Source organism: Blennius ocellaris (assembly GCF_963422515.1).
Source record: "Blennius ocellaris genome assembly, chromosome: 4".
NCBI lineage: Eukaryota > Metazoa > Chordata > Actinopteri > Blenniiformes > Blenniidae > Blennius > Blennius ocellaris.
This window is the reverse complement of record NC_137653.1, coordinates 14,536,295-14,556,944: the sequence shown is the minus strand read 5'-3', so window position 1 is coordinate 14,556,944 and position 20,650 is coordinate 14,536,295. Positions and strand designations below refer to the sequence as shown.

The window sequence follows — 20,650 nt, the reverse complement described above, 5'->3', positions numbered from 1 at the left end:
TTTGACCCTGACAAGCCAAGCTGACAATAAAAATAACAACTATGATCAAACCAAAAAAACAACCCATCAAATATGTAAATCAGAGTTGGGCTGGGGGGGGGTTGAAGTGATTGTGTTGATTCAGGTGGAACCATCTCATCATCGAAAAGACCCCCCCAAGTTTGACTTTTATCACAAACCAGCGCTCTTGGAACTCGAGTTCGTCGTTTACATTATTAGAATCAAATATGAGCATTGTGAATATAATTTTGGAGTGTTGGTTGTTTGTTTCCTCTTGATAAAGGATATTGAGTCACAGTCAGCTTTGCCTTTCGGATTTGACAGTTTAGCTGACGCGCTGAAGTTGAGAAACTTCTGGAACTCCCTTCAACTGAAAGAGAAGACCTTTCTGGACGTAAAGTTGTCCAAGCAATCCAGCCGTGGCCACCTACACTCACCAAGAAACTGTACATTTGGGTTGAGTCATGGGAATTGATGTTTACTTGTTGGTCTGTATATGTTGTAATGTTAACATTTCTTTTTCATTAAACAGCGCAAAGAAGATATTTCTTTGCTCTTAGCTCCATTTTTAATGAAATAAATATGATCTTATTTGTGTATAAGATCAGTTAAGATTAGTAAAGCTTTAATCTGTAAATATCATATAAACAAAGATATCAGTAAACATTGCAGGTGTATGCAGAATGATGAAATGTATAATGAAATGACAAAAAAAAAGGTCTTTGTTTCTAACACCAGGACATTTTGAATACTGCAGTCACTGTCTAAGTATTAATTAATCCCTGCTTTTCTTTACATTTCAGTGACAGCTGAATTCCTGCTGAATGAAACACGATTACATGGCTTAGGTCAGTGCTTACGTTCTCTGCAAAACATGGACATTCTCTCTACATTTCATTTTCTTGCCTATTTTTCCAGGTCTGTTGCTTCTTTAAGATACAAGCTTGAAAATAAAGTTTGGCTCCTTGCAGCTTTTTTTTTTTTTTCCCCTTGAGAGTGTGAAGTAAGACACTCTGCTTCAGCTTTCTAAAGCCCTGAGTAATTCAGCTTTGTTGCTTCTGTGCATGTAAGTGTTGATGTGCTCTTCTGTAAGGAATTGAATCAGCGTTTGGTTTGCAAACACTCTGCCATTTAGATGTGGCTGGAGTGGGCAGTTTTTTCCCCTCTCCCTGAAAGGTTGGGTTGAAGGGGAAATGGATGATAGGGGGCAAATTACTCAACAGGATGTTCTTTGATATCCTCCAGACCTGCTGCTTTGCTGCCTCTGGCCTGGGAACACTGACCTGCATTTTTAGGTGCAGCAAGTTTATGCAAAGCTTTTCCAGGCCTGCATGACTGCCATTTGGATTTTCTGTGATTTTCTCTTCTGGATCTCTTTCATTGAGCGGCAACTTTCGGGAACTATTGAGCGCTTGCTAATGAGACCTCACTGTAACAAAGAGGGCTGCTTTTTAAAGAAATCTTTTCATTATAATGTTTTTTTTTTTTTTTGTTTGTTTCTTTTCAGCCCCGAGGAGCTGCAGTCCAAAACAGTTTGTGTGTAAAGATGGGGTGACGTGCATCTCGAAAGGCTGGCGCTGTGATCGGGAAAAGGACTGCCCCGACGGCTCGGACGAGGAGCCTGATGTTTGTAAGTTCATCTTATTGATAAATCATGTCGACGCTTGTTGTTGTGATCATGCTGCATCTGATATGAACATCAGCGGGTTGTCAGCCAATAGTAACAGATGATTAGAATGAAGATGAAATGATTCACATCTTGTTAAGATCAGTATATGTGTAGTATGCCATTTAAAGGATTAGTAGACTGGTAAGTCGTTTTTTTTTTCCCTTCCATTTTCTATTTTGTCAAACTGAAATGTTACTGTATTGAGGCTTTGGGGTATTTCTTTCCTGCAGTGTTAAAGTAGTTTCATTTTGAAATGAATGGCATCTGAATCGACTAAAGAAAGGCTGAAAGGAAAAAAATAAAATAAAGTATGGAGATATTCAAGTTCCTTGGGTTTTATTAAAATGACAAAAAAAAAGTCAGATATGAATGAACAGGAACAGCAGACACTGATTAATTAAATGATCAAGTTACAATTTTGGGAACTTTTTAAAATCTTTTTACTTCAGCAGAATTCTTCAAATATTAGCAGCTTTTTTGTTGAAATGATTTGAAAAAAGTCTCAACTCATCTAAATTTTGTCAAATGAAATGGGTTGCTACTGATCTGCTTGCTACAAAACGATGTGTTTGGTGCAAATTCAGGCTGGGAATCTTTATGATAAGCCTTTACAAAAAAGAAGGGCTTGGCAAGCCTTTGGTGTTATTTAGTAGAAAATTAGTACTTACTTTTGCTTTATGTAAAATCTTAAGAGCCTCTGTTCTCCCGAGGGCGCATCAGGTTTAATCTTTGCCTTGAGTGTTGGGGACCTCGTCGGATCCCTGCTGAAAGGACACCTCGATTAAAAACTAATCAAGTCTACTGTGCACCATAAATGTGGTACTGTGATGATGCCAGTTAAAAGAAAAGAGAACTAAGTAGACACTTTGTAACATCTTTTGCTAATGGAAGTGGGACTAAAATAAATGTGCATCTGCTCATTTTGTTCATATTTAGGCCCTGTAAGAATTTCATTTTGTGCTGATCTGTGCAAAATATATTTTAGCGTAATTTTTAAAGTGTGTACCACAACAACAGGTGCGCTCCCTAAGTGCAAAATCACCTCAAACTAAACTCAAACCTGCAGTGGTTGATTGTAAAAATCAGTTTCCCCAGCAATGACATGCTAATATGCTTCTGTATTGTTTGACCCTGTCCAACACGTTGTGAAAGCAGTCGCCAGCTAATGGACTGAGATTTATGAGCTATTAGATTTATTCTGTGAGCCACAGCCGGACCAGACGAAACAATGTGATGTTCTATCAGCAGCTGAGAGAGGTCGTTCTTCCATTAAACAGCTCTGCCATGCCCAATTAGGAGATTCGCAAACTTTGTCTTTCCTTTGGTGATTGTGATTTCCTCCCGCATTCGAAACCACAGAGGAGGCTGTCATGACATAAAACCAAACGACAGCCGTCACTTCAAAGTCTTCATTAGAGTTGAGATGCTTTGAGGCTGAGACCCTGGGGAGTGCATGAAAGCAGCAGTGCCTATTTGGTCAGGCTCTGTGACTTAAACACTTGTAGTTTTCGAGGGAACAACAGGAGTGTGGCTGGGTGGAGGGACATCATGTGTGATAGAGAATGAGTGAGGGACTTGGGGGGGGGGGGGGGGGGGGGGGGGGGGTTGGATGAAGAGCGGTACCACCAGTCTAGATGCATGACACTGTAGGAGAGTTGGCCTGGAAGTCATTAGACTGGAGACTGGCCCAGAGCAATGGAGGACCCTGCTGTTTTTCCACAACCGGCCCCCTGCTTCTCATCTGTGCTCCAGCCTACTTCTGAGACTCTATCTAGGACAAAAACAGCAGTGCCTCTGTTTATTACCCCACAATGTTAGATAAATGACCGACAGGATTTCCACTAACTTTAATGAAATGGATGGAAATGCTGAAAAGTGATTTGATTACAAAAAATTACAGCTTCTTTGCTTTGCCAGCTCCAAGTTTCTTTAAGGTACTTCACTCTTTATTTAATATAGATTGTAACACCACATTACAGATGGTTACCTGATAGTTATTTCACAAGTCCTAAGTTAGAGAAAAACACCCTTTTGTCACATTTACCCACAAGCAATCGTGTTAAAAAGTTTCTAAACTGGATACTTGACTACATGTAAATGAACACCTCTATTATCAGCAATGAGGTCCTCTCAATATGGCTCACAACAGGTCACTTCAGATAATACTTATTGTTATTCCAAGTTAAACTGGGCATGTAAACATGTTAACTGGACCTAAATTAATCCAGATAATACAATTGTGGTCCATCTGCTGCATGACATAAAAGAAAAACCCAGATGATGATGCATAGCTTTTTGCCCCCTCAACTCCCTCAGATTTATAATGCCAGAAGTCGGAACAGAAGACCAAAGTTGAGGTAGAAGATTGTCAGCTCAGCCCTTTTCAGCTGAAAAAATCTTTGTCCTTGAAGTAACGTTAATAAATCTTCCCACTGCAAGGAGACCATTCCATAGAGAGATCTCGTTTTCTTACAATCATGGCTCTTCTCAAAAATAATGGACTTACTAGGCTCATGATTTTCAGGAAAATTAAATAAATAAGGACACTGTGCTGAATTCGTATGCTGTAGCAGGAGTAGTAAAACAATACTCCATACATAGTTTATTCTTATGCCCAGTAGTTTATACATAATGAAACCATTGATTGGCATTGGTTGTGTTCGACACTGCTCATTTCCAACTAGAAGATTTGATTTTACAAGAGTAAAATAAATAAATGGAATTAAATAGCTTAGTCTTTTCACTGTTTTTGAATTTACTCCGCATTCAGTGTCAGAGTGGTTTTTATTGGGAATTGTTTACTTCGTTGCTCCATTGAGAAACATGAAATGTTTGTAGAATTTGTTCACTTCATGTTTTCCCAAGTCACCAAAAGCAATCCGAACCAGCCATAACTTAAATAAATAGCTTGCTTCAGTGTATTCTTCTGAGTAATGTGGCATTGCTGGTATCGTTTATTCTGGTGATGAACAATGGTACTAGAGGTTTTTTTTCTACAACTACTACTACTACTCCCGGTGGTACTTAACACATCAGTGATTGAAGACAAACCCCAGCAAATGGAGTGTTTTCTTATCATGAAGGAACCTTTGCTAATGTTTGTTTGCTATAAATGAAAATTATGAACCCTTCCTGCAAAATGAAAGTTGTGTATAGCTGCCGTGCTATAATTCCAAGGGGAGAGCTGCTGGCCTTGAGGCTTAGAGCCAAAGATGAAGTTATAAGAGAGAGCACTCTGAAACATGTGCTATGGCATTTGTTTGTTTCAGGACATTTATTGACAAGCAAAGCATGATGTCACTACTTTTGTGGTGTTTTCTGGGCCACTGCTGCTTATTTTGCTCTTTACCCACCGCAGGCTTTCAATTCAGACCTGCTTCACATATTTCTAGGCCTGTTTATTTAAAAAAAAAAATGTTGCATTGGCAAGTTATTATAATAAAACGCTATGTAATTTCCCAAAAAATGCTTATAAATAGGCTGCTTAATGCAGAGCACTTATTGACTTCTAAAGTAGTTGTGCAGAATAAATTCAGCCATCAGTTCATTTTTATCAGCTGAGGACACGATGAAAAAGATAAAACGGGAAACATTTTGTGTCCATTTATCAGACTGTACATCGGCCATTAACACGGCACCACGCACTTTTATTGTTGTGATAAATGTGCTCTTTGTAAAAGGGGCTTATGCAGATGCTTCTGGTTAAAAGATGCATGAGGGAGGTTTATTTATTCACTCATGTGGATGGAGCTTCACAGTGGCCTTTGTCGGGGTGCTGGCTATTGCCAGTGAAGTCAGCCACTGTCCAGTGCAGCTGCTTTGCCCTGCTGTGTAACCCCCACAATGCTGTTCTTTGTACCCCGGGATGCCGGGTCAGACTGGCATAGAGAGATACTGAAAGACTAAAACAAAAACAAAATGGTTGTCTGGGCATGTGACCTTTATATCGAGCTTTGATCTGCATCTCTAATCAAAGCCGAGTAACGTGACGATGATTGGTCTGGAGCTTTCAGGTACGGTAGACAGGAAGCCTGTAATACTGAACTGGTGCTTCCTGCCCTCGACATCTAATAAAGAGAGTTTCATAGATATGTCGGTTTGTACAGAGCCACTTTCCCTGTGGAAAATGCAATCTTTCTCCATGCGATGTGTCTCTGTGTGATTCTTATCAAAAGAGACTAAACCTTGAAAATAAATTCGATCAAATCTGCTTTATCCTTGATCTCATTTCCCAAAAGAGAGATCTAAAGCTGTTATATTACTCTATTATGCACAACATAACGGGGCCCTTTGTTTGGTGTGTGTTTGATGAGAGGTGTTATTTGCCAGATAGTTGACCCAAAACCAGTGGTTATGCTGTGCAGATAAAGAGCAGCCAGGAAGAGATCTGTTTGATCCTGCCAGTGTGAAGGTGCCACCACCCGGTCCATATTTCCGTTCACAAAAATAAGCATCATTCAACATGAAAGCGTTTCCCACCTTACAGCACCTTGTTCTCTCAGGAGCCTGCAGCAGGTGTAACTGAGCCATTCAGACACGTTTTACAATTCAAACAACATACCCACGTTTTAACTTTTGTTTAAGGAAAAGCACAGATACTTAAATTTGAAGGGCTTTTTGCCCTCAATTATGAACCAAGTACTGTAATGTGAGTGTCAGTGTAATGATTGTGATAGTCCTACAGCATTTAAAGTAAATTATTCCTGAAACTGAATGTTTTGTACTTGGCAGATAAAGTTGGCACATCCATATGATGTTTTCTTTCCTCCAAACCCGACGTAAGACTTGATTTATAATTTTAAATTTAAAAGAGCAGAAAACAAACACACTATATCGCTGTTTGACTTTGAAACAACTCCAGTGGCTCCAGATAGCGTTGCACAGGGTTTCTCTTGGAGAACCTGTCAACGTACTTCAGTGGATTCAGTCTCTCTCGGAGTACTGTGTCTCTTCATGCCATGGGTGCCCTGCGGGGCTCGCGCCATCTGCTGCAGGACTTTTGGTTCTTCTTGTTGCTGGAGACAGTTCTTCATGAATCTGGCTCCGTGTTTGGGTCCATTGTCATGTTGCGAAAGGAATCTGGCACCGATCCGTTCAAGATGAATGTGATCCTGTCTGCACTTTCCACTGGTGAGAAAACCACTAATTATGACCCTCGTCTCTCTGTATAGAAACACTAACCTAAACATGCAATGCCGCTTCACCATCCTTCATTATTGCGTCTTTAGATTAATCTGTTGGACCTTTGATGAATAAACTACCTTCTGTTGGAGCAAATTATTAAACGTATTGACTTGGCAGTCCAGAGTTTCATGCTATTCTGAGCTGTCTGCACAGTAGTTCTAGTGTGTGTGTAAATGTGTATATATATATATGTTTGTGTATTCTAGTGTATTATTTCTACACACACACACACACACACACACACACACACACACACACACACACACACACACACACACACACACACACACACACACACACACACACACACACACACACACACACACACACACACACACACACACTCTATTTCAGAGTGTGGTGTGTCGGATGTGATCCACTAACTACCAGTCGGCCATTTTTAGATGGGCGGTTGAGACTGGGGCAGTTGAGAGGGCAAGTCTGGCCCCTGCAGCAGGATGAGAGAGTCCAGCCTGTGTCCAGCCAAGAAAAGCGTGTCAGGGGTTTAAATTTTAAAAAGACCATTATGTAATCTCAGCAGGGCACTGCACAGTGAGACCAGAGGCATTTTTCAGGGATTGCAGCTGTACAGGACCTGAGACACACAGAAAAAGAGACACAGAGGGGGTTTTGATTCATTAATGACGATGATGAACACAAACAATAATGATATGATAATCTGAGTAATTGAAGCTCTCACCCTGTGTCTCAAAAGAATAGATGCACAGATGCTTTACACCTGGCCCTGCCCGTGGCTCATCTCTCTCTCTCGCTCTCTCTCTCTCTCTCTCTCTCTCTCTCTCTCGCTCTCTGCCTCTGTACAGCAAAACACCTGTGTCTGGTTAGTTGAAGTAATAAATGACTACATCCTGTATATTGTGCATTATTGAACACGTGGCTTGTTGTCAGCAGTGGTTATTTAACTTCAGTCTATTCTGTTGCTTTGGCTCTCATATTAATGATTACTCTCATCCTCATCTCCAAAGCCCCTTGGGCCTTTTGTTTCATTTGTGTAGATGTTTCTGTACACAATAATTAGTCTACTGTTCTTTGAATGCATTTTCTAATGTGCTACATAACAAGTGAAAATGAGTGTCTGGAGAGCTCTTGGTGCTTAATTTTCGATGGAAGTTTTTGTCTTTTGTATCTTGAAATGTCTTTTTTATATTTAGTAATATTTTGGAGGTGGCATCTTCACGATGATGTGGGGAAAAAAATCTGCTGAAAGCCAACAACTGTTAGGGTGAAGCCTCAGTCTTTTGTAAGGAAATAGGACATGAATGAATCAAAAACTAAATCTCTGAAATGGAGTTGCTATGTAAGAGCTTTATTCAGAAGGCAATGGGTCTATTCAACTTAGGAAGAGAACCAGGGAGGGAGCCGGAGGTAGTGTGTCTTATTTGCTTTGTGTCAGTCTCCGTATGAGAGGTGTTTTGTTATCTGCTCTTGAAGGCTTTTTGTGTGTGTGTGTGTGTGTGTGTGTGTGTGTGTGTGTGTGTGTGTGTGTGTGTGTGTGTGTGTGTGTGTGTGTGTGTGTGTGTGTGTGTGTGTGTACTGAATGACATAACTTATTGCAATTTCACTCCTTTTATTTCTCCTTTGTGTGTATCAGTTTACTTTTCTTCTTTCATAACCAGCACCAGTTGTCAGGTTTGCGCCAATTGTTTGGTTGGGGTATCTGATGGCATTGCCTTTTATGCATTCTGTAATTTACTTCGCTGATAGAGCTGTTTGCTGACTGGTTGCTGTGCCCTGAGAGGCAGTGGAGCTGGCGTGTTTGGAGAAGGCTCAGTTTGTTGTGCTTTCGAGAGCTGAAATTCGGGTAACTGCAAACAGTCCCTCCATAATGTTTGTGAGATGCCCGCAGGGACACTTCTAGTGGCAGGTTAATACGTTGTTTTTCACCTGCAGAGTGAAGTGTTTATAGAATAGCTGACAGAAATAAACAGGGCTGAAGTGAAGGCATTGTTCGCGTGCTGCTTTTGACAAGGCTGTGTTGAGTCACAACATCTAAACCCCAACTCAAATGTTAGCTGTCTGTCCTCTAGCGGCCTGAGTGAAGCCATGGTGTTTGTTATGTCTCGGTTCTTGTCCCGTGTCCTAGTTGTTTTGCTTCTTTGACGGCACAAGTGAGAGAGGTAGGTCAAGAGGTGCTTCGGGGCCGCTGGCTGTCGCATCCAAGAATTTGCCAATCTGGGTCAAGGGAGAAAGTCTGTGATTACATGGTCACAAGTGGTTAGAAAAACTAAAAGCATCCTAAGGAGCTGCCGCCGCCTCATCATTTATGTGGCGAGATTCATTTGTGGCCTGGGAGCAGCAGATCTAGATTTAATAACTACATTCTTTTTATATATGCGGATAAAGATAAGATAGAGGTATGAAGTTGTGTTTGTCTAGCATTTTCTAATATGCTGATGACCCCATACTATTCAAAACAGAAAAAAGAGAGCCCTGGTTAGCCTTGTTGCCCTCTTTAGTAGGCCTCATTCTGGCTCACATAAAGTCCCTTCAATGCTTTGCTGCAGCTCTGGCAGCATGTGGTTATTAGTTTGTGTTTGCTACTGGTTGAATAAGCATTGTGTTGACTAACATAAGGAGGGAAAGCATGAACTAGTGAATGGAAAATCCCCACAGCCTCACAAGCTTTGGACTCTGAGCAAGCCTGATCCAGGTCCAGGTTCTGACTCCTTCTCAGTCAGCTGGGTCTCTTTCTACTACTGGAGAGGAAACACAGGCGCAGAGACAGTTTCCAAGATGAATAATTCAGCAAAAATGTTGTTGTGAAAGAAGAAGCACAGTTAGAAAATTGTGTGAGATCTCAAAAGATACAGGAAGAGCTTGCCTTAAAATATGAATCCTAAAACTGCACATAATTATGGAGTGTCAGCACCCCTTTTTTCACAACTTTGCCTGGGTGCCCTGTGCACCTCACTGTTATCCTGGATCACTCCATGCGGCCGTGCCTCAGTTCAGATCAGGCTTTGCACGTGACGCTGCTTACAGCGCCGAGGCTCAGCCTGCTTTGTAGGGGGCCACAGCCGATTTGTGTGATTCAAACAATGGTCTTAGTTCTCTTGTCCCCGTGCCACATCCACCACCCCCTTTGTCCCCTCTGCTAGAAAAGTGCATGTGATTTGCCTCTGTGTGTAGCAGCTTAAAGACTCCATTCGTACAAGGTGACTGAAATCCTTGTTTTGATAGATGCTTAAACAAGGACTCTGTTTGGCTCTTACTTTTGTCCTAAAGTCTATAATGATCAGTATTTCTCAGGTGTTGATAATGTTCTCCTCAACTCCTTCAATGCAATGCAGCTTTAGATTGGAAGTGAGGTTGCAGTTTTTCCTTGTAATTCCTTGAGATTATCTGTTGAGTGAGACAGACCCAAATCTGTTCTGGTATCTGCTGACGTCTTTGTGATGTCTATGGCCTGCGGTGCGCCAAAGGAAGAGAATAGTCAAATCTTTAACCCTAGTTTTTAACTCCTATCACCATCACAACAATAGCTGGTGTTTGTCAGTGGTGCAGGGCTAAAGATGATTTCCCTTTTTCTCTGGTGCCATAATTGGATGACAGAATAGTTGAAACTGTGCCCTTCAGCTGGTTTTGAGCTTTAAGTGAATTAGTCAACATGCTGCGTAGACACGTAAAGCAAATACAAACTTTCTGAAGGGAAAAAACCCCAAAACATTCTAGGGTCCATTGACCTGGCTCACTCACAGTAGAGGAATGTTGAATAAAAGACCCTGCTAAATTCAAATTAGCAATGCCTTTTCCACTGCAGCCCCTTAGTCTGCTGCCAGCTCGCCCAAGAATGAAGCCTTGTGGGGTTTGATCCACATCCTCGAGATGAGGTGTTCCACATGGTCTTTTCTATCCCTTCTCTGCCTCCACTCTCTTAATGCTGTTCCTATTGTGTGCCTACTGTAAATGGGTCAACAGATGTTGGAGCAAAATTCATGGGTGGAGATAAAGCGGGAGAGGGAATAAATGATGAGGAAGACAGCCAACAGTTTGACTTTTCACATACGCACCGGAAGATGAAATGTGGATAAGTATTGGTTGTCAAGGTTTGTGGATGAGAAGAGGGGAAGTTAGTGCATGTGATGTGCTAAACATACAAGAAATGAATTGATGAATTGCATCAGGAACATTTGGTGTAAAACTTGTGCCAAATCAAACATGCGGACCACATGATCCGCTGTGGCGACCCCAGATGGAGGGAGTCAAGACGCAACACAAAGAATCAACCATTTTGGAAAATATGTGTCTTTCTTGGCCTGGAATAGAGCTCGCAGTGTCTGCTGGACTGCCAGGGAACTAGTTGCTAAGGAGTATGAGAAATTGAAGTGAGTTGTTTCTCCATTATGCTAAGGTTATTCTCTCAATTTAAACCTGATCTGATCATACAGGGTAATTTATGTATTTGCTGTAACAAAACATGCAACAATCGAGCTTCTCCAGTCATTTGTGAGCTATAATCACACAGCTATGCTCACACTCGTGTTACCATGGCGATAATTTGTTCAAACTGTTGTTGTGGGTAAGTGTTCTAAATTATCATTACACAATTTGGTGGCAGCTGTTTGCAGATACCACACATTGTTGTGGGAACACATAGACGAGATGGACAGAGGTTCTGGCAACTGGTTTGTCGAAGGATAAAAGTCTGTTCAAAATCACAAGACAGGAAGCATCATCCAGGTGTCATAAGCAGATCATTAAGTAGAAAAGCCGTCTGTGCCTGCCTGAGGATTTCCAGTTGTATATTCACTTCCAGTGTATATCCAGTTTAAGCTGTACACGTTTACTGTCTTAGAGGAGGAAGACTTTGGGCCACAGTCATATCCACTCGAGTTGAAAAGGTTCTCTTTCTTTAGAAACCCTCAAAATCCTCTGACAGAAAATACGACCATATCATGCAGGCACGCCAGCACACTGGTGTGCTTTTTGTTGCCGTTTTGCCTCTGGGATGTTTGTGCGTACGCAGATGCAGTGTAGGTAGTCATTTGGCTGGTTTGAGCCAGGATAATGGGGTGTTTCTAGTTTCTGCTAGTTTTCTCCAGTGGTCATCGTTCTGCTGGCACAGTGGTTTGACGAGTGGGGAAGACACGTCAAAACAGAACATTTATATATACCGTAGTATTAGTATGTGATTGACAGGGACAGACGCTGAAAATGATACTTAGTTTCCTTAGAAAAAATACTCCGTTTCTGCAGATCGATCATCACTGGATCGACAAAAAAACGGACTGGATGAAATTTCTGTTTCTCATTGTACAATATACATGCCTTATTAATTATTAAAGTACAAATGCACAGTGTGATCTTTCATTTTACTATTTCAGAGACTTAATATACTGGAATTTATTAGTAATGTAATGAGAAGTTGAGCATTTAAGTAATGTCCGCAGTGTAATAAGTGACCTTAACTCTCTTCACTATGGTTTATGGACATGTGATACAATAAAATCTTGTAATACTAGTTGATTTAAAGGTAAACAGAGGGAGAGTATGTGTTCATCAATATTGCACGGTTTCTGTGTGCTGTATATTTTCCTGATGAATGGTTCACTGGAAGCAGTTATTATACAGGAATGATTTTACGATCTTTTTCATTCCCGATTGCCATTTGGAAGAATGTTCCTTGCTGGTCCTCTGATTTTAATTCTCCAATAACATCTAACGGATCTGCCAGTAAGATAATTAATGAGGCACGAGGAAGAAATCAGTCCGTATTTCTCATGTTTCTAGTATATACGTAGCCAGATTGTTTGCTTCACACCCACTGCAAGTTTGCTCCGTGTTGTATCTGGGCATATGACAGTTTGTGATTAAACCCACACCAGTGCTGTGCACAGATTTTAGAGAATAGAAGGCTTGTAGGTGTGGAGGATGTGTGACTCCACTTGGACACGTATGTTGCCTACCACACGTTGTGTTCAGATATTTCAGTCCGTCATCCACTGGCAGAATCAAAGTGTTTCTCCAGGACTGATTATAAAGTATTTCTACTTCACTACTTCACTGAATTCACTAATGCGTCAAAGATCTGGATTATGTATTAGATTATTTATGTGGATATTTGGATGGTAGTGCAGGACTGAGTGCACCTTAATGACATCAGACAATCCCGCATGCAACAGTGTGTGAGGAGTGGCTTGGTTGGAGGTGTGCTCACAGACACAGTGCAAGTTTGGCGCAACGTTTCAGTTTGGTTTGTACCTGCTATAATTTGATCTCATGAGAAGCTGAGGCAGAAGGAACCCCCCCCCCCCAACTATTTATAGTCACTGTTGTTTGCATAGTCATGAAAAGATCTGACAAATAGTTTAGTGATGGCGGTTCTATTTAGAGCCAAGAAATATAGTAAAATAACTCAGAAATAACTTATCTTTCCGACCAATCATCTGTTGTCATTTGATTTGAATCAATACAAAAATAGTGCTCATGGTCCTAACAGCTGCATTCACCTTATTTGTGTCGTTGTTTTTTTTTTTTTTTTTTTTCCAGGTCCACACAGCACTGTGTCACGCTGCCCTCCCAATGAGTACCAGTGTGGAGGAACAGAGCTGTGCATCCACATGAGCAAACTGTGCAACGGTGCCCCCGACTGCACTGACGGATGGGATGAGGGCCCACACTGCAGAGGTACGGTTTCACACACAGAGATCACAGTTGGAAGACGCAGCTTTGAGACGTGCAATATGAATATAAAGTATGTAGCTGGTGCACAAAACGTGTGCCGCTGTGTCCTGTCTGTGAGGGGAAAAAAAGGAAAGCTCGGTGATCGGAGGTTCTTGCTGATGATTTTTTCTCTCTCAGTCAGCATCACTGAAGTCAGCAGACTATAAGATCACTGAGGTCATAACAACCTACTGATACACCACTTCCTATGTCTCTAGATTTTGACTGGATTACTGCTCCAGCCTGTATGTGTGTGCGTGTGTGTGTGTGTGTGTGTGTGTTGTGTCACAATATACTGAGCCATCATGTCATTTGTGGAGAAGTGGTCACCTTGAAAGTAGGAAGTATATTATTATGAGTCTAATAATGTTACATTAATGTGCTGAACAAGCAGATCCAATTGTGGATATTGTGCAAAAGGATGTGGAAAAAGATGAATAAATGGGCAGAACTCAATCATGGAACTTTAGTTTCTTTGAGTCATGTCGGTCAGAAGTTAGTGAAGGAACAGAAGTCATGAAGAGTCAGAAAGTCTATAGTTGAACTGCTTCATGTTCAGCGCCGAAAACAATTTATTACAGTGTGAAAAACACATGAATGTATTTTATTACCGCATAACCTGGTCATATATGATGTGGATCATTCAAGAATATAATCCATTGGTACATGGTGAATCTTTTTTTTTTTAAATTTTGTATTATATTTCCTTTTTGACAACTGCTTTACAATCGCTGTCCTCCTGAACCTTTCCAGGAATATTTTATCACCAATTCCAAAGTGATTTTGGTTTCTTTTGAAATATATGTTTCTTATAATGTTCAAGCTCTAATAGTTCATCTTATTAACTTGGCCACAACGTTGGTCCCTGCTCTCACGAGGTGTTTTGTCACTGTGCTCCTTTACTGACTGGACTTTTCTTTCCAGGCTTCTTTTTTATATTTCCACACCACAGTTTTGAAAATGAGCTGAACTGAAATATTTATTGAGGAAACACGGAGAGAAGGAATGGGAAAGGATATCAATTTTTCATGTGTTTTCAGGCTGGTGAGACTTCTATGCAGTAGGTGTGCGTCATTTCTCACGAGGGGATGCACAAGCTCTCAGAAGCAAAGCATGCGGTACCTGCAGGGCTCACCAATTATTTTAGAGCTAAGACTTTGTTTAAAGTACAATTTGGAATAACATTTGGTTAAACTATGTGGGTATATGGGCAGCTTTCTTTCTGAACTAAAACAGATTGTTTGATGTCTTTTTATTTACTCCAAATGAAATATCTTTCTGCATGTGTCACAGTGTGTTGTTTAAGTTGTTGCCCACGTTGTTGTTTTGAGCGATCTCTGTTGTTGGTACTCAGACATGTTTTGGAAAGTCTGGGCCTGTCTGTAATCTGGACTGTGGTTGTCCTTGGAGGCTTGTGGAGTGGAGAAGGAGCACTTCAGTGCTGACTTGTGTAAGTTTGAGTTGAAGGGCCGTAGTTTTAGAGAAGAAATGATCTCATTCTCACACAGGGTAGTTTGAGACTACAGCGAAAAATGCTACAAGCAAAGAACTGTGCTTATATATAGATTTATTTTTTTTGGGGGGGGGGGTCTGGTTCAAGTTCAGCTTTATTATTCACTTGAGGAATTTCTATGGTCAGCTTTGCAAAAATATGTAAAGTGGCGCGGCAAAAGAGTGGCTTTTTTATCTTGAAAGTGTGGCACTTTGAAGAAGAGACTCTTTCTTCTTCTCTGCTCTCCCCAGAGGTGTTTTGTTAGTGCAAACAGTCTGCCAGTGTTTCTGGGCAAAGTGAATCACTTGTGACTGATAGATCTCAGCCTGGTTTGACATGACTGTGTGTGTTTGACTATGAGTCACCGTGTCTTGATTTATAACTCACAGGATGTGCAATGCACTGTCGAAAACTCTGCTGAGATTCCACCATGCAGCCCGTCAGCTGACTGGAAGGTGTGATTGTGGCGTGTTGTTTGTGCTCTTCTATATTTGATGTGTGTGTAGCCTTGGAGATAGTTGGAGTTAGCAGGGTGGTATTGATTTTGAGTGCAGGGCAGAAGTATTTATTGATTTCTGCTCTGCCGCTGGCACTCCATTCACAGACTCTGTATCTGTTATGCATTTTACTTGAAGGATGAATCTTCCTTATTAACATCTGCTTAAAACTGGGATTACAACTGAGATGAGCTGCAGCCACCCAAAGCTTTTTTTTTTTTTTAAAGAAAAACTTTACAGCACTTGAATTTTGTTATAATTTGAATCCATTTGCCATCACTCTTCTGTCATCAGTTTCCCTTCTTTTATTGCAAATCAAAGTTTTTAGCATTCTTTAAAGTGGAAAAGTTATTGATTAATACACACTGGTCAAGAACAGAAACAGTAAGAACATAGGAATTTTTCAAGGATGGTAAATCATCCTGTGGTGTGAAAACGTCTTCAAAAATAACCTGCGTGCAAATCTCCATCTCCTGTGTATGGATCTAATTTGCGCTCACTGATTTTGGCAGTTACATTATTTGCCACTATATTGGCGACTTTGAATTAGCTTTAGTTATAAATGGTTAGTGTGTGTGCGTGCACATATGAGGAACTGCTGACCTGACCAGGGTGTGTTTTGTCTGTTTCTCTGTGATAGTTTAACTTAACACAAAATACAATTAACGTTTTGTAGTATACAGTCATATTTAATGGTGCAAATATAATACAACAAAGTACACACCATAACTGAAACGGAAGAGTTTTGTTTAGCAAATGTTTTTAGGGACTAATTTATTAGAAAGTTATTCAAAGTCACTACAGATCTCCTCCGCCTGATGAGTAACTGTGTGGACTCATGCTACTACCCCTTTTTTTTTTTTTTTATGTTCCTCACTGTAAGCACAAGACCGCAGGCAATGAATTCAGTTTAACAGTTTAGCAGCTCAAAATTATGCAGTTGAGCATCCTGCTGAGCTCTGAAGTGAAAGTGTACAATGGCAGCTTCAGCAACACCTGTGCCCGATACCTCCAGGCAAGCTGTAAGCTCTGTGTCTTCTGCCAGAAAGCGCTCAAGATGAATGAAAGCTGAACGATCACAGTGTTTCCCGTGGGTTTATCGTCATATTGAATGAAATATTGCATGATTAGTACAAATAGACCCCCTGTTAGAGGCACAAATGTGATGTCCTGAAAATAAAATGTCTCTAACCACAAAGAACACGGAAGAAATACAGTTAATTTTCACATTCAGTCACTCATTGTGCCTCTCTCTCTGTTTTTTTCCACCCTTTGTCTCCCTTCAGAGTATATATCCAATTGCTCGCTCATGGGTTGTCAAGAAAACTGTGCAGTCACGCCGGCCGGGCCTGCTTGTTACTGTAAGACTGGGTATGAGATCAGCCAAGATGGAAAGACGTGCAAAGGTGAGTTCCTGTAGGCACGGATCATCATTGTGAAAGTCCTCAAGAAAAACAGGCTCCGATTTGTCTTTATGCTGAAAAACCTCTCTTTTATTCTTGCATGACAAAAAGTGCTGGCAGGACATGAATAACAGTGTATGTTTGTCTTTCTGTTTTGTATCACTGATAAACCTGCTGGTCACCAGCTGCGCTAGGACACAGCATAAGGAGGAGTTTTTTTTTTCAGGGTGGTAAACCAAATGCAGAGCGCACAGTGGAGAACTGAGTGGAGCATTTCCCACATAAGCCTGTTTTGAAAACATTCAATCTTACGAGCAACTGAGGCTATAGAGGACTGACTGGCAATGACCAGCAACACTTACAAAATCCCCCCAACGTGTTCTAGTAAAATATCCAACCTAAATAAATCACAAGGTCAATGCAACAAAAACAAAGTGAGATCCAAAATTACACTCGAGCATAGTTGTGTTGATTTAAGGAAAGTGAAAGTAAACAATTTGCAGTTTACATACCATCTGCACAAGCTTTTCCCCCCTATTTTATCCGACATGTACTAGTCCCCCATTCCTGAGCTGAAATGAGCTATTTTGTGTTTTTAAATGAGTAATAAGAGCGTCTGTGGTTCCTGTGGTTCAGACTTTGACGAGTGCAGTGTGTACGGGACCTGCAGTCAGTCCTGTACCAACACTGAGGGCTCCTACACCTGCTCCTGTGTGGAGGGCTACTTGTCCCAACCAGACAACCGCTCCTGCAAGGCCAAGAATGGTAAGTGCCCTCATACAGCAACAGGACTGGACGTGCGCCAAATTGTCTGAAACCGTTCTTCCTGTTTATGATTGCTTATGTCCGTAATGTATTTTCAGTGCCAGTGGACCGTCTTCCTGTTCTGCTGATCGCCAATTCCCAGAACATCCAAGCCACCTCGCTGAGTGGCACCACGGTCCACAGTCTGTTGTCTACCAGCACTAAACAAACCACAGCCATGGACTTTATTTACGCCCAAGAAACCGTGTGCTGGATCCATGTTGGAGACACGCCCTCATCCACACACCTCAAATGTGCCTCCATTCCCAATCTGAAGAGCTTCACGGAGGAGAGAGTGATCAACATCTCGCTCAGCCTGCACCGTAAGTACACCGCAGCAACTTTGAAATCCTGGTATGACCATATGTCACACTGTCATGGTTTTAATGGCTTCAAGAGAAGACCGTCATTGACCTTGCATACCACAACACACTATGATCTGAATAGACCAAAGACGTCATCAAAATGACATAATCTGTAAACACACCCCTCGACGGCAGACTCAAACTGGTGATATTGTTGCTGTTATGTTAAATGAATTGTCTTTCTTTATAAAACAATATGCCTTGATTATGACCCGACAGGTCCTGTTAAGATCACTTATTTGTTTGGGAGGCTTGGAGGAGATAAGGACAATGGGTTGCCATAATGCAGCACCCAGGAAGCTGGGGTTCAAGAGCCTTTCTCTGCAATAGGATTTGAACCTGTGCCCCTCCAATCGCAAGGCCACTTCTCTAACCTCTCGGCCACCAATGTTGCACTACCTGTGTGATACGGTGGTCCTGTCATGGTGGGAAATACATGCATTTGGATTCAGATGTCTTCCTGTCTGACATTAAGTAACATTTAAGCCTTTCTTCTTTGCTTACTGTCATGATTTTCTCTGCCGATCAGACAGAGGAAGTCGATTTATTCCATAAGCCAGCCTCTGCAGCTGATCCTGGATCTTCTGTCTATTTACTTTAACAGTTTGGTCATGGTTACTGGTCTGCAAATTGTAATGTGGGACACAGCTTGACTTACATTAATAACAAAAAAAGTATTTTTTAGCAACTTTACAGCTACTTAAAGGGAAAAAAAAGGAACAATGTTATGGTTGTATAAATGCCTCTGTGAAAGATAAATGTAAGCAGGTGAACAAAGTAATGTCCAGAAATGCAGCCAAAACTAAACTGCCCATCAGTTCCTGTTGAATACACATGTCCTGGGTTTCTCTGTGCTTCCCTACTTGCAGCACAGTGTTGTGAGTCGCAGATATTATGGCAACATATTAAAACCAGCTGTGCTTTATTGTGTTTCAGATAATGCAGAATAGCCTTGTATTATGGAAAAAAACACATCTCGACTGAATGCAGATACCTGTGCTTGCATGTTCTTAAATGTAAAGAACCTGCGGGTCAAAATCCTCCACACCCACATGCTGCTTTGCACTGCAGCACTCCCTTCACTTCAAACACTGCATTCTTTAGTCAAGCAGTGGTCCACTTTCAGGCAGTTTGTCCTCCGTGAGTCAGAAGCAACAAAAAACAACAACCCCATCTTTGCAAAGCCAGCAGAGATGCCTCGTCCATCCTTGAGGGAGTTCACTAACGGCTAATGTGCTCTCATACTTATCTGCAAAGATTAATGGAGACTTGGCTTTGAACCAAAGAAGCCCCTAATGTCTGTTCAGTCATTATGTTCATATCCCCTGCTTTTTAGCTCCAACCAGGAAAGACTGATTTGATAGGGAGACTTAATGATAAACAGTATGCACAACAGGGGAGGTTCCACAGATAAGGGTCTTTGCTGATTACATATTGATAGATTCCGTGGGTATCTTTGACATAATTTGAATTAGTGAATGAAAGAATGAATGAAAATGGAAGGAAGGTAAGTAAGACAAGCAGATTTATTTAAAGGGCACTATTCAGACACAAGGCAATTCGCAGTTCTTTACAAATAAATAGAAAAAAACCCACATTAAAGCAGGAAATTAAGAATCTTAATATTAAACCAATAAGAGTATGAAATACTTTTAAAAACCTCTCATTCTCTGTCACACACTCACCTCCTTTTCATTGGATCAACTTTACTTTGCGCTTTTCCCATATTGGCATTTGACGTCTCGACTCGAGGACCTCTGATGGGCTCAGTGCAGAGAAGCATAAATGTTATTTCTGATGACTCGTGGAGGCTCTTGGGAACTGAAGCCCCAGCTGACAGCAGCGTGATAATGTCCAGTTTTAATGTGAGGTGGAATATTTTCTCACAGAGGTCACACTGGTTTAACAGATAAAGGGAAATCCCTCCGTCAGCTGATGGAGGTTTGAGTAAAGGGTGAGAGGAGCATGTGAAGAACTCACTTATCAATGCAATGGGCAATGCAGCGATTTCAGAATTATACGTCGCAGTTGCACTCCTATTTTATTCTCCTCTTTTATAGTCGTTGCAAAGCAGCGATGGGCTCAAGCAAATCTGTGCAAAGTGCAACAAAATGTTTCCAAGTCACATCTCTTGTCCATGCGACTAAAAAAATTATTTAGCGCTGCAGAAATACCTTACTCGGTTCATACAATCATTGACAGTGCAATGGCCGCATGATGACAGGAAGGCAGGTTTGTTTTCCACATGCATGCACAATGTGGCATAGCTGTCCTTTAGAAATGAACTTCATGTAAACCAGATACGATCAGACAAGATCAGACCAGTGGAAATAATGCATGTTGGTATATGTCACAGTAAAACAAAAAAAAAAGATTAACAGAGTTGTGGCATGTGAACCTTGCTAATCCTATGTGGCTCAGTACTGTAATATACAGTGCAAATCATTCATCTCATGCAGGTAAAACTACAGCATAATATACATCTCAACCCAGGATGAAAAGCTTTTGACCAGCAGAATCAAATATTTGAGGTAATAGTCATAATCACAGTG

At 41.1% G+C, this 20,650-nt stretch overlaps 1 protein-coding gene across 1 annotated transcript in view; it reads left to right on the top strand.

Moving 5' to 3' along the window:
- The window catches only part of LOC308129298 (low-density lipoprotein receptor-related protein 1-like), an 88,413-nt gene that overhangs the window by 12,855 nt on the left and 54,908 nt on the right, over positions 1 to 20,650 (top strand). The window contains exons 2-7 of the mRNA XM_080495177.1: positions 804 to 848; positions 1,508 to 1,630; positions 13,364 to 13,501; positions 16,813 to 16,932; positions 17,566 to 17,694; positions 17,793 to 18,056. Of these exons, the coding sequence (XP_080351303.1) occupies positions 804 to 848; positions 1,508 to 1,630; positions 13,364 to 13,501; positions 16,813 to 16,932; positions 17,566 to 17,694; positions 17,793 to 18,056 (819 nt within the window). The remainder of the gene's footprint in view (positions 1 to 803; positions 849 to 1,507; positions 1,631 to 13,363; positions 13,502 to 16,812; positions 16,933 to 17,565; positions 17,695 to 17,792; positions 18,057 to 20,650) is intronic.